Source organism: Ovis canadensis, chromosome 11, assembly GCF_042477335.2.
Source record: "Ovis canadensis isolate MfBH-ARS-UI-01 breed Bighorn chromosome 11, ARS-UI_OviCan_v2, whole genome shotgun sequence".
In the NCBI taxonomy this organism is placed as follows: Eukaryota; Metazoa; Chordata; class Mammalia; order Artiodactyla; family Bovidae; genus Ovis; species Ovis canadensis.
In genome coordinates, this window is record NC_091255.1 from 19,464,394 (window position 1) to 19,478,996 (window position 14,603).

At 35.0% G+C, this 14,603-nt stretch overlaps 1 protein-coding gene across 2 annotated transcripts in view; it reads left to right on the forward strand.

Annotated features, from left to right (window-relative positions):
* MED13 (mediator complex subunit 13) overlaps nucleotides 1-14,603 on the forward strand; it is a 97,519-nt gene that overhangs the window by 49,370 nt on the left and 33,546 nt on the right. For both annotated transcript variants that reach the window (XM_069542613.1, XM_069542614.1), the window contains 7 exons: nucleotides 5,614-5,827; nucleotides 7,079-7,160; nucleotides 8,805-8,926; nucleotides 10,885-10,975; nucleotides 11,107-11,321; nucleotides 11,542-11,738; nucleotides 12,455-13,371. In XM_069542613.1, coding sequence (XP_069398714.1) covers nucleotides 5,614-5,827; nucleotides 7,079-7,160; nucleotides 8,805-8,926; nucleotides 10,885-10,975; nucleotides 11,107-11,321; nucleotides 11,542-11,738; nucleotides 12,455-13,371 — 1,838 coding nt within the window. The remainder of the gene's footprint in view (nucleotides 1-5,613; nucleotides 5,828-7,078; nucleotides 7,161-8,804; nucleotides 8,927-10,884; nucleotides 10,976-11,106; nucleotides 11,322-11,541; nucleotides 11,739-12,454; nucleotides 13,372-14,603) is intronic.

Sequence of the window (14,603 nt, forward strand, 5' to 3'; positions counted from 1 at the left end):
TCACTGAAGAAGGCTTTCTTATCTCTTCTTGCTATTCTTTGGAACTCTGCATTCAGATGCTTATATCTTTCCTTTTCTCCTTTGTTTTTTGCCTCTCTTCTTTTCACAGCTATTTGTAAGGCCTCCCCAGACAGCCATTTTGCTTTTTTGCGTTTCTTTTTCATGGGGATGGTCTTGATTCCTGTCTCCTGTACGACATCACGAACCTCATTCCATAGTTCATCAGGTACTCTATCTGTCAGCTCTAGGCCCTTAAATCTATTTCTCACTTCCACTGTATAATCATAAGGGATTTGATTTAGGTCGTACCTGAATGGTCTAGCGGTTTTCCCTACTTTCTTCAATTTGAGTCTGAATTTGGTAATAAGGAGTTCATGATCTAACCCACAGTCAGCTCCTGGTCTTGTTTTTGTTGACTGTATAGAGCTTCTCCATTTTTGGCTGCAAAGAATATAATCAATCTGATTTTGATGTTGACCATCTGGTGATGTCCATGTGTAGTCTTCTCTTGTGTTGTTGGAAGAGGGTTGTAATAGGTATTAATAATAAGTAGATAAAAGATATACTCTTTATTTTGCTAATCAATTTTAGTTGGTGATGGCCACTTCTGAAGAGCAATTACTTCATCATTTCTAAGCATTTCCTTAATTCTTAGGCTTCATGTGCAGGAGTTGATGCCAGATTTTTTAGTAGCTCGGTTCAGTTTAGTTGCTCAGTTGTGTCCAAGTCTTTGTGACCCCACTGACTGCAGCATGACAAGCCTCCCTGTCCATCACCAACTCCCAGAGCTTGCTCAAACTCATGTCCATCGAGTCAGTGATGCCATCCAACCGTCTCATCCTCTGTCATCCCCTTCTCCTGCCTTCAATCTTTCCTAGCATCAGGGTCTTTTCCAATGCGTCAGCTCTTCACATCAGGTGGCCAAAGTACTGGAGTTTCAGCTTCAGCAGCAGTCCTTCCAATGAATCTTCAGGACTGATTCCCTTTAGGATTGACTGGTTGGATCTCCTTGTAGTCCACAGGACTCAAGAATCTTCTCCAACACCACAGTTCAGAAGCATCAATTCTTAGATGCTCAGCTTTCTTTACGATCCAACTCTCACATCCATACATGACTACTGGAAAAACCATAGCTTTGACTAGATGGACCTTTGTTGGCAAAGAAACATCTCTGCTTTTTAATATGCTGTTTAGGTTGTTCATAGCTTTTCTTCCACGATGCAAGCATCTTTTAATTTCATGGCTTGCAGTCACCATCTGCAGTGATTTTGGCGCCCAGAAAAATAAAGTCTGTCACTGTTTCCATTGTTTTCCTGTCTATCTACCATGAAGTATTGGGACGGGATGCCATAATCTTAGTTTTTTGAATGTTGACTTTTAAGCCACCTTTTTTCACTCCCTTTTACCTTTATCACCTTTTTTCACTCCCTTTTACCTTTATCACCTTTTTTCACTCCCTTTTACCTTCATCAATAGGCTCTTTAGATCCTCTTCACTTTCTGCCATGAGGGTAGTATCATCTGCATATCTGAGGTTGCTGATTTTTCTCCTGGCAAACTTGATTCCAGCTTGTGCTTCATTCAGCACGGAATTTTTTAGTAGCCACTTTAAAGCAAAATTCCTTTTCTGATTTGTTAGAATTTAATTGGAGGAGAGAGAGGTTGGGTGAAGCTTAGAGTATCGCACATACAAGATATACACATCTGTGACAAATATCTTTATTTTCTTTTTGTGTCTAATTAATTTTAGTTTCTTTGTTAATGATAACATCTATTTTAGAATAGTGGCTTAAGACCTTGTAAATATTTTTTAAAAGCAAAATTTCTGCCAAGAAACATTACAGTTGCTCTTTGACATATTTTTTCAAGAGTTTAGTTTTAGTAGAATTTGTGACAGCTTAAAATAATCTGCTATTCTAATTCACAAGGAATCTTTCTAAACCCTGAACAAAGAGGGGTATTTGAGCATAGTTCTTATCATGATATCTTGGTCAGTATAAGGATACATCAGGATATCTTAACCATAATGTCCATTAGTAGAATTAGCTTTTATGTTGTTTCAGTGGTATATCAGATTTTTATTGTATGTGTATACTTATTATTATGCATTATTTGATCTCCAAAAGCTTTTACTTTGCTTCATAGAGGTCTATGATGAAGTAAACCTGCTTTGATTTACTATATTCTAAGAGCTTTTAAGTTTTTTTCTTTTTAAGGTTTTTTTCTTCCTTATTTGATATCTTACTTTAATGCAATACAGCTATACTTTTGACAGCTAGTTTGACTCAGTTTAAGGTTTGGTTCTGAATTTTGGAGATGGTATTAGAAAAGGTACCATTAACTTTTTGAGATTTATTAAATTTATTTCTTCATTAACAATTCTTGAATTATAGCTTACCTCTTTTTATAGTTGCTAGTTCTAAAATATTGTTACATCTTGTCTGAAAGAATTTCTTTTGAATAAAGACATAAAACCATAAGCTGTAAGCCATGTTAAATTCTCTACAAATACTTGTTAGGGTAGTGTGCTGCTTTGTCATAGTGAAAAGAAGGAGATGCATTTAATTAATAAAAGTAATTTTGGTTTGCTTTGGGCATTACAAAGCTTCCTGTTCATGGTTGTACCTAATCATTCTTTCCCAGTTTGTCTGTATTTGCGTTTATATCTGACTGAAATTATCTCTGTAGTTAACAATTTGGCTTTATGTGAAAGTTCCTTTTAGAAAAGGTGAGGTGTGTTTTTCCTGTTCACAAAAGTGTCTGTATACTTTATAATTGGATAGTGATGAAATGCTAACTTCAGTTTTTAATCTGGCATATCTTTAAAAAAATCAGTTTTTATTTCTTTTATCAGTTTTAAAGATAGAAGGATGTATAATGTAAATAATTTACATTTTTCATTTATTGTGACTTGATACTCTTGATATCATTGACTTCATTTCAGTTCTTTGCTGTGAGAACCATTCAATAAAATAACAAAAAGTTGTCTTTAGGTATTGCATTTGGTTTACTCATTTTTATTCCTAAAAGAGCCCTGTGCAGTAGGATTTTTCGTTTTAATGTTACTGCCCACTAGCTTAACAACTACTTACGTGAACAGTGTGGCAGTTTTTATGCTTCTGCCAGAGGATAACTTAATATGAAAATAGTTGTTTTATTCACCTCAACACAGACTAGTCTTTCAGGTTAGTGACTGGGGATGGAGGGGTAGGTTCTCATACTTTCCCCCTATGAATAGTTACGTGTATTTGCATATTTAAAATCTTCCCTGCCCTAACCCTGCCACTATTGGACCATTTCTTCCAACATAATTTTCACATCCAAGTTAGCACACCCTCTGGTTCCTGTTTCATGACTTTAAGTATTAAATAAGAAAATACATGTCAAAGTAGATAGGAATACTATTTTAATGATTTATGTTGGTATCTGATAGACATTTCAGGAAACATTTAGCATCTAATATGGTGAGATAGAAAAGTTCTCTTAAGAAATAAATGCTTATTTATAGAACAGAAGCATTCTAACGGATAACTGTAAAGCATACACCCCATTGACAGTTGGGTTAGCACTATGTTCCTATGGAAAAAGGTTTTGTATATTTGAGATTTCAGTTTGAGGATAAATCTGAGGCACATTGAGATAGTAGTGACATATATCATATTTGATAGCATTGTGAGAAAATGTCAGTTATTCTTTTGATTATTTCAAACCTTAGTTTATAGGGTATAGAGTGCTTCTAGTGCTGGACATTAGTGAATAGATTAGCTAGCTATGATAGCTCTGTCATTCAGATAGTTTATAAACTAGCAAATACCTCATTGATTCCAAACCTTATTTCTCTTATGTTTTTTTTTTTTTGTCTTAATATCCAGGACAGACAAATAGCAGCAGTATTATCACTTTCTGACAAATAAAGGTGATTTACTTCAAAGTACAACATACTGTATCTTAGAATTATTAATGCAAACACAGTATCTCAATCCTCTGTGGCTTTTAGGTTTCATGTATTAATTTAGCAAGTATTTATTGAGCACTTATTATGTCCCAGGCACTCCTCTAGGCATTTGGGATAGTTCAGTAAACAGAGACAAAATCCCTGACATTTAGAGGCTTATAGTCTAGTGGAGTGACAGACAACCGTGAGCATAAGCAAATTACATAGTATATTAAGAGATAAATGCTGTGGAGGGAAAAGTAAACCCAGATAAGGGGGATCAATGTTGAGACAGTGGATTTATTTTAAATAAAGTCTCATAAATAGGTGACATGACTTGAAGGAAGTGAGGGAGTTGATCATGCAGATATTTGGAGGAAGAATGTTCCAGATAAAAAGAACAGTCAAGAGTGTGTTGACCTGTTGAGGAACATCAAGGAAGCCCTTGAAAGAACAGTGAGAGAGGGAGGAATAGAACAGTAGAAGATGAAGTTGAAGGGAAAAGGGAAGACAGGTCATGGAGAGCTTTGATAGGATATTATGAGGACTTTGTTTTTTACTCAGGGTAAAATAGTTATGGCAGGGTTTTAAGCATTATCTGACTAGAAGCCGGGCTGCCATTGTAATGGTAGTGTGGGAATCTCAACTTTGCAAGCCGTAGAGAAAATGAATTCAGGAGTCTAAAAGTGTCATACAAACCAAAAATGAGTCATTTCTCTATTCACACTCACCAAGCACCTTGGTCTTCAGACATGTAAAAGTCCTAATGATTTCCAGGGTTTTGTGATGCGATCAGCTTGTGACTTCCTTTGCTAAGCCTTAGATTTCACTTTTTTCTCGTCTCTGTTTCTAGTAGTTCATCTTTCTAACTTCAGTGTTGTCTTCTTGCCTATTCTGTTGTCCTTTGTCATTTTATTGGATATTTTAGGAGAGTATAGAGAATACTTTTATCATTCATGAAGTGGAACCAGAAGACTAATAACTTATTTTCCAATGTGTTTAGTAAAAACCTCTGAGATAACTTGTGCTGAAACTCCACTTGACATTATAAAAGTTTTGCTATAATTATTTACAGTTGACAAATAATACAGTAGAAAATTGTTGATTTCATGAAATACAAATAAGCCTTTTAAACTTTTTAAACTTAAAGTATATCCATTCATGGCAATAGGAAAAGGATAATCACTTTCACTGTATAAAAGTGTAAAGGTATAAACTGTATAGAATTAGACAAATTATATAAAGGTATTATATAAAGATATAAATTGTATAAAAGTTCAATAATCTCACTGTTGAGTGCAAATTTTGAGAGTTCCTGTGCGGAAGTAGTTTAGATATGAATCCCTTTCAAGTGATTGAATTTGTACAGGTTAGTGCACTTGAGTATTTGGGAATGGAGTGGATTACCAAAAGACAACACATTTGGGTGAAAGACTGTGAGACCAGGATTTTAACTCCATTTCTTTGTTGCTGAATTTGAGACTTCAGTAAATCACAAAACCTTTCTATGCCTGTTTCTTCATTTGTAAAATGGAGGATTGCAAGTTAGATCGTCTCTAAATAATTCTTTTTTTTTTTTAAGAAAACAATTCTGAAAACTTTGATACTTAGTCACTTTAGAAATTTTTATGCTTTTATGGAGAATATAATTAATTTTTCTAATTTTATTTTTTAATGCAGGTTAATGGTGCAATGTAAGAAACCTTTAAAAGTTTCTGATGAATTAGTGCAGCAATATCAAATTAAAAATCAGTATCTTTCAGCAATAGCATCTGATTCAGAACAGGAACCTAAAATTGATCCATATGCATTCGTTGAAGGAGATGAGGAATTCCTTTTTCCTGATAAGAAAGATAGACAAAATAATGAAAGAGAAGCTGGAAAAAAACACAAGGTGAGTAAGAGAAAGTACACCAAAGCGTCACTAATGTTTTGTAGCTCTGCATATGGTACCACAATTCTCATTTTAAAAAAAGAGTCATCATTTTAACTTAGAAAAACATTTCTTAAAAATAGGTTAATCAGGCACATTGTACAAAATTTAAGAGCTTATATGGATTTGAAATTATCACTAGATCTGATGATAATGAATAGATCTTTATTACAAAAGTTTTGAGATTAGAGAAAAAGGACATTAATTTCTGTTATATTGAAATCAGAACACTTAGGTTGATAAACTGCTTTGATTCTGAGTAAAACTATGCTGTAAGTGAATTAACAGTTTTCAAAAATGCAGTAAAATACACATGACTGTGTTTATAAAATACATGATATTTTGAATATGTGACCCAAGAAGTAAAGTCTTAAGTTAATAAAGTGTTTTTAAAATTTTTTTAATCAAATATTAAGCACAAGATAACTCTGCTAGAGAAGAGTTTTGCCTTAAACACAGAATTGGAATTGAAGGCTATAAAATTACAAAAAGGACCCAGTAATGTGTTTAATTCAAAGAATTCATTTCACAAAGTTTTGCTTAGCCTTTTTGTGTGCCAGGTACTTGACATTTTGCTTTTTTGTAAATATGAAAACAAATAGCTGGGAAGGTAATAGATTTTGTCGAAAGAACATGGACTTTGAAATTTGACAGATTTAGTTTGAAATCCCATCTCCACTACTTATCAGTTGTATTTCCTGTGTTATCTATAGAAGTATTTTTCGTCTGTAAGGTGAACATACTTACTTATCCTGTAGGTTAGTTGTGAGAGTTATTGATAATGTCTGTAGAACACCCAGCAGAATGATGAGTACAGCAGGTCAGTTCAGTTGCTCAGTTGTGTCCGACTCTTTGCGACCCCATGGACTGCAGCATGCCAGGCCTCCCTGTCCATCACCAACTCCTGGAGTTTACTCAAACTCATGTCCATCGAGTCGCTGATGCCATTCAACCATCTCATCCTCTGTTGTCCCCTTCTCCTCCCACCTTCAATCTTTCCTGGCATCAGGGTCTGTTTAAATGAGTCAGTTCTTTGCATAAGGTGGCCAAAGTATTGGAGTTTCAGCTTCAGCATCAGTCCTTCCTGTGAGTATTCAGAACTGATTTCCTTTAGGATGGACTGTTTGGATCAATACATAGCTACTCAAGAATTGGTATATTTTATTATTGGTAAAATATGTATTTCAATCTAATGTGTGATATTGTATGCAGGTAGAAGACGGGCCATCTAGTGTTACAGTGTTATCACATGAAGAAGATGCTATGTCGTTATTTAGTCCCTCTATCAAGCAAGGTAAAACTTTTATTTTCCCATCAAAATACTGCATTCCAGGATTGTTGCTTTAAAGTATATCTGATATTCTTGGACTTTTAGTATTCCTTTTTGCATAATTCATGTTTCATATAAAAGGACTAATCTTTTAAATGATGGATTTTAAGGAGAAGGAGGCTTAGGTGATAGAAATTCTGTTTTGAATTGTAGAGCTTCTTTCCTGTGTTTAACAAATAAAAATAACTCCCTGTAAAAGAAGGAGATAGGATAAGATCATTTCCTAAGATCCCTCTCAGTTATGAAAACTCAGTTTATGAATTAGACTTTACTGTAATTTGGTTGTCCTTTTCTCCCCCTTCGCCCAAGTTAGAACAGTTATTGCTGAGGTCCTTATATTGACATAGTTTTCTAGCCCTGTTCTCAGCACTGGAGGTACACTGAAGACTCCACTTTGAAAGCGTCTGTTTTGTCCTTCTTGTAAGTAGAAAAGAGAGACGGGTTGTATTTTACAAGATCTGTTTAACTTTTGATGGAGGCAAAATAAATTGTTCTTTGGTATGTGTCTATGAGGGACAGTTTTGTTTTAGCATTTGGAATAAATAAGGGAGGATCCATCAGACTTTTTGTAGCCAAAAACGAAATAAGAAAAAATGTCCGTCTAAATAAAGAAGAGATGATGGTCTTTCATGAAATAAATTTAATGGTCAGTGGTTCTAAGTATCTTGGTGAGTTAACTGTTTAGGTTTTTTAGTCTTATTTACCTGCCTTAGGATAAAGGGACTGTGTAATTATGCCTATGGTGTGGCTTTTTCAAAATGTGGACCATCTGCCACGGAGCATCTTTTGAAGTGAAACTTAGGAATCTTGGTGTTTAATAAGTATTCCAGATGACTTTTACACACTAAAATTTCAGAACTACTGCTTTAGTTGGAGAGTGACTTTAATCTTTCTGAAAGGGAGGGTTGTTTCAAGTCGTTTAACCATCCTGAGGATGGTTTGGAAGGTTTATACACCAACTGCTTCTTTTTTTTCCTTGTGTGGGAATGCAAGTGGAATATAACTTTTCCTTTGTATGTTTATTTTCTCTAATATTTTTTCACTAAAACTGGGGAGAAAAGCAAAAAGGAAAATAAAATTTTAAAACTGAAATGAAACTTAACTAAGAGGTACTTAAGTGAGTACTTAAGTTCCTGTGACTGGGCAAAAGTGATTTATCCATTAATGCATTCTCTCACGTTTAATTCTTGTCATACTGTTAGTTCTGGAATTGGAATTCAAATTAAAATAGTCTCTCTGACATAACTAGAGAACTTAATTATTCTGTGCTTCCTTTATGTTTCAGAAAGAGAAACTAAAAGTGTCTGTTTAATTCTGTTGTCCTTACAGTTTTATTTGATGCGTTATTAGTGTAGGTTGCTTAGCTATGGTATCGGTTATATAACCTGAGCTTCCTGTGTATGGTGAGCTTCCTTGGGAAGGTATCACCATATATTTACAATTTTTATTTCTATGAAAAAAATCTATGGATTTTAAGCAAATCAGAATTTCTTATTGCATAATACCCTTATAAATGTAAATGTACACGTCTAGGTTAAATAAATAGAATAATACTTATTTGGTCAGTAGTAGAATTTTTTATTTTGTTTTTCTAATTGCCATACGTAGATGCTCCCCGCCCTGCTGGTCATGCCCGACCTCCATCAACCAGTTTGATTTATGACTCAGACCTGGCTGTCTCTTATACTGACCTTGATAATCTTTTTAATTCTGATGAAGATGAACTGACAGTAAGTATCCTTATTAATGATTACAATTAAAATTTATTTTCCTCAATTTTATAAAAGTTTTTCTTTAGAAGTGATATGTGACTTGAATACTATGTTTTAGCCCTGAACGATAGGAAATGTTTTGAAATACAATTTCTCTAATTGGTATTCTTTTTTTAACCTCGTGTTTGAGGTGGTGGTTGTTTTTTTTTTTTTTTTTTGGCTCCACTGTGCTGCTTGCGGGATCTTTGTTCCTCAACCAGGGATTGAACCCAGGCCCTTGGCAGTGAAAATGCAGAGTCCTAACCACTAGACCACCAGAGAGTTCCCTAAGCATTCCATATATAATGTCACCTATAAACTTTAAGGGTTTTTTTTTTCCCCGTTATTTTTTATGTTTGAAGGACATGTATAATTAAGCTTAATTTGATCTCGGCCATATGTTCCTTTTCTGCAGTCCTTAGCAGAATTAGTTACCTAATCTTTGATCCTGTAATTTTAGAAATGACCCAAGAATTGACTCAATCAGAGAATAAATAATTAACATTAAAGTTATATGCATTGTCAATTTATTCAGGAATTTGTTTGGTACCACAGTTATTATTATAAGACATCTATATACTATAGTAGTGAAAGAGGAAGAAAAAGTAATATTTAATCTTTAACACCCATTTGCAGAGAAAGGTAAAGATAAAAGAAATTAAAGCTTAAAATGAGAGTCCCTAGAATGTGAAATGGCAACCCATGCCAGTATTCTTGCCTGGAGAATTCCATGGACAAAGGAGCCTGGCAGGCTATAGTCCATGGTGTCACCAAGAGTCAGACATGACTGAGCGACTATCACTCAGAATTGAAATCTCTGGGAAATTAATAAATTGAGCATTACATTATAAAAGGGAATTCCTTTTTCATCTGTATAAAAGTAGCTTGGAAACATCTACTGTACATTTGGTCTCTTCAAATAAGTGATATAATGCAGATATCACTATATATAAACTTCTACTCCACATCCCATAATATAGTGTATTTTAGGTAAATATATATAGGGAAGCCCTGGTGGCTCAGCAGTAAAGAATCTGCCTGCCAATTCAGGAGACACATGGGTTTGATCCCTGGGTCGGGAAGGTCCCCTAGAGAAGGAAATGACAGCCCCCTCCAGTATTCTTGCCTGGGAAACCCTGTGAATAGAGAGCCGGCAGGCTACAGTGCATGGAGTCACAAAGAGTCGGACAAGACTTGGAGACTAACGGCAGTCCCCGAGCACTCTGATACTTCTGTGCTTTCTCCCTGCTGCTGCTGCTCATTTGTCAGTGTTGCTAGCGCTGATAGCTTAGTTCCTGGTATCCTGTTAGGCACTTGGTTTTAGGAACCAAATTGTCAGCCCTAACAACACTGATGACAGATTGGAGATTTTAAGACTTGTTTTGTTCAATGTATTAAAACTTGCCTTTAGTCAGGGATCCTATTGCTTTGTCGTACAAGATCTTTCTGAAGTTTTGCTTAGTTTAACCTTTTATAGCATATTTGTAGGGGCAAGATTATTAGGAAAGATAAAAATGTAAAAGGAATTTGGAGAGGTTATTGATTATATAGGAATCTTTAATGTCTTTTATTTAAAGAGACAAATGCTTTATAAGTATCTTTTACTAAGAGGCAGTTCCCAAATTCTGTAAATTTTCTTATTATTTTTTTGTTATTTTAATAGGTTTTAATGTATTTTGAAAGTAATGGTTGTTTTCATGAAGGAACTTTTTCCTCTCTCTGTTAATTTGGAGTATTATTATAATCATTAGAGAAACTAATCTGGTTTATTGATACCTAAAATTTTTTTATGTCGTTAAAATGCATCTAGTAGATATTTGGCTATGACACAAATGGGCTCTACTTTCAAGTTACATACAAATGATTACTATCTTGATCACACTGGATTTAAATTTCAGAGAAATATGTATGTATGTGTGTGTGTGTTTTTTTAATAGCCTGGATCTAAAAAATCAGCGAATGGATCAGATGATAAATCCAGCTGCAAGGAATCAAAGACAGGAAATCTGGACCCATTATCTTGCATAAGTAAGCTTACCAAATATATATTCCAGATAAATCTGTAAACTTTTAATCTCAATAATGTTTCCCATCCCTTTGTTTTATACACAAAATAACTTTTTAGTCTTATGTTAAAATGTGTATTTTATTAAATATAGGCACTGCAGATCTTCATAAAATGTATCCTACACCACCATCATTGGAACAACATATTATGGGATTTTCCCCAATGAATATGAATAATAAAGAATATGGTAGTATGGATACAACACCTGGAGGAACTGTTCTAGAAGGAAATAGTTCTAGTATTGGAGCACAGTTCAAAATTGAGGTTGATGAAGGATTCTGTAGCCCAAAACCTTCTGAAATTAAAGTAAGTATTTTATTTTTCTAGAAAAATAATTCACTTCTACATTTTATATAGAATTGGTTTATTGCTATATTCAAAAATCCTTTCATAATGAAAGAGTAGAATTATATTTACATTTTATTATTCTGTTTAAAAAAGGAAAAAAAGGTTAGAGTTACTTTGTTTTGTTTTGTTTTTTCCCTTGAAAGACAAGATGCTGAAAATCATGTTCTTTATATTATAGGATTTTTCTTACGTGTATAAGCCTGAAAATTGTCAGGTTCTAGTGGGATGTTCCATGTTTGCACCTCTAAAAACTCTACCAAGCCAGTGTCTGCCTCCTATCAAATTGCCAGAAGAGTGTATTTACCGTCAGAGCTGGACTGTTGGAAAGTTAGAATTGCTTTCTTCAGGGCCTACAATGCCATTCATCAAAGAAGGGTATGATTTAAATTTATGTTATTGGTATAGTATATGAACACTTGTGTAGCTTCAATTTTTTTTAATAATTAACACCTAATATATTGGTATCTGGAAAAAGATACTGGTTTTTGAAAATTTTTAAAAATTATTTTCTGATTAATAGCTTATAATGGTGTTTGGTACTGTTAAAGTATTGAAACACAAAAGATGAGAAAACTTAGTATTTGGAAGCATCTTTTGTTTTGGTCTAAAATTCTAATCACACTTATTTGCATATTTGCCATATTTCACTTTTTATATTTAAGTATCTCTAAAATTGGGTTGTCTTATAATTGGTAACATCTTAAAATTGCCACTGTCCTTTTCTACCCATAAACATCTCTAAAATCAGGGTTTTTTTTTTTTTTAAACAAATTAGTGGCATCTTAGAATCAATGAAATATGAGTATTTCTAGTACAAGAACTGTAGAGATAGTAATCATGGATATATAGATGTGGAACAGTGTATACAAATTTTATTTATAATAGAACTAATTAGTTGGATTTCACCACACAACAATCACCTGGGGTGGATATATTAACCAAACATATTTTAATTGTACTTAACAATTTTTGTGTTTTCATAATTTTCAGTGTTACTGAAAAATACTTGGGACATTTTTAGTTGTATTTCACATTACTAATATGTTCCTTTATATATGTTTTTTTATTTTCTTTTCCCCTGATGATGCTAGTGATGGAAGTACTATGGATCAAGAATATGGCCCTGCTTATACACCTCAAACTCATACTTCCTTTGGGATGCCTCCTAGCAGTGCACCTCCTAGCAACAGCGGAGCAGGAATTCTTCCTTCTCCGTCTACCCCTAGGTTTCCAACTCCAAGGACCCCAAGGACTCCAAGGACTCCTCGTGGAGCTGGTGGACCGGCTAGTGCTCAAGGTTCAGTCAAATATGAAAATTCAGACTTATATTCACCAGCCTCCACCCCATCCACCTGCAGACCCCTTAATTCTGTTGAACCTGCAACTGTTCCTTCCATCCCTGAAGCACACAGTCTTTATGTAAACCTCATTCTTTCAGAATCAGTTATGAATTTGTTTAAAGACTGTAACTTTGATAGTTGCTGTATCTGTGTTTGCAACATGAATATCAAGGGTGCCGATGTTGGAGTTTACATTCCAGATCCAACACAGGAAGCACAGTATCGGTGTACTTGTGGCTTCAGTGCTGTCATGAACAGGAAGTTTGGAAACAATTCAGGATTATTTCTAGAAGATGAACTAGACATCATAGGACGCAACACAGAATGTGGCAAAGAAGCAGAAAAACGTTTTGAAGCTCTCAGGGCTACTTCTGCTGAACATGTTAATGGAGGACTAAAGGAATCCGAAAAATTGCCTGATGAATTGATACTATTGCTACAAGATCAGTGCACTAATTTATTTTCGCCTTTTGGAGCTGCAGAGCAAGATCCCTTTCCCAAAATTGGTGTAGCTAACAATTGGGTACGTGTTGAAGAGCGGGACTGTTGCAATGACTGCTACCTTGCATTAGAACATGGGCGTCAGTTCATGGATAACATGTCAGGAGGCAAAGTTGATGAAGCACTTGTGAGAAGTTCATGCTTACACCCCTGGTCCAAAAGAAATGGTAAGTATGCTAATGAAGTAATTTTTCCTCTCTATTTTGTTTCAGTTGTATGACTTTTCTTTCTTAGAAAAAGGTAATAAAGACAGTTTCCCATTTAGCTAATAGAGACACTTAAATTTCCACTTAAAACTCCTTCAAGAATGACACTTTTAAAGAAAGAACTTCCGAGTAGTTTAGTTTAATTTCAGCAACAAAAGTATGGTTATTACAAGTCTGTAATTATGTGCTTGTGTAGGAGTATAAAAGGTACTTTGCACATGTTAATTAACAGAAAAATGTTGGTTGTCTGCTTTGTTCAGAATTCTTTCACTCATTACATATTTATTGAGCAACTAGTATGTGCCAGGGACTGTTCTTTTATAAACTGCAATATTAAAGCAAGCATAGTTCCTACTCTTTCTGAGCCTATAAGACTCAAAATAACAAATTTAAGTGAAAGTATTATATGGTATCAGATAGTGACAACTGCTTTGAAGGAAAAGCAGGGAAAGAAGTGGAAAAAGACAGGACAGAAATGTGTTACTTTAGAGGTATGTTTAGAAAAGATACTACTGAGGGACAGCATTTGAGCAAAGACCTACATAGAATGGGGGAATGTAAGCTGTGTGGCTAAACGAGAGAAGTGTTTTCAGACGATGCAAAGACCGTAGTAGTGTGCTTAATGTTTGAGAAACAGGAAAGAGGCACTGTTGTTGGAATGAGCTGGGTGATGGGAGGACTGGTAGCACCAATGTCATGTGGAGTCTTATGGCCCATGTTTAACTGTGGCCTTTATGATTTATTCCAAGATGACTAGGACAGTTTTGAGCAAAAAAGTAAGACGATCCTTACTTACCCAAATGCGTATTTGGAAATACAAGTTTTAAATTGAGAGGAGTGGTTGGGGCTAGAGATTAAAAAATTTTGTGTGTGTGTATTAGTAGTGTTTTGGGGCTTCCCAGTGATAGCTCAGTGGGTAAAGAATCCACCTACAGTGCAGGAGACATAAGAGATGTGAGTTCAGTCCCTGGATTGGGAAGATCCCTTGGAGGAGGAAATTGCAAGCCACTCTGGTATTTTCCAGGCATGGACAGCGGAGCCTGTTAGGGGGTCGCAACCCTTCCTCCATGGGGTCTCAAAGGGTCAGACATGACTGAGCATGTGACGCCTACATGGCCCCTGTCAGTGTTTTAGACTGTGGAGCTGCATGGAACAGCCTGGAGAGTGACTGCAGGTAGAGAAGTCTAAGGGTA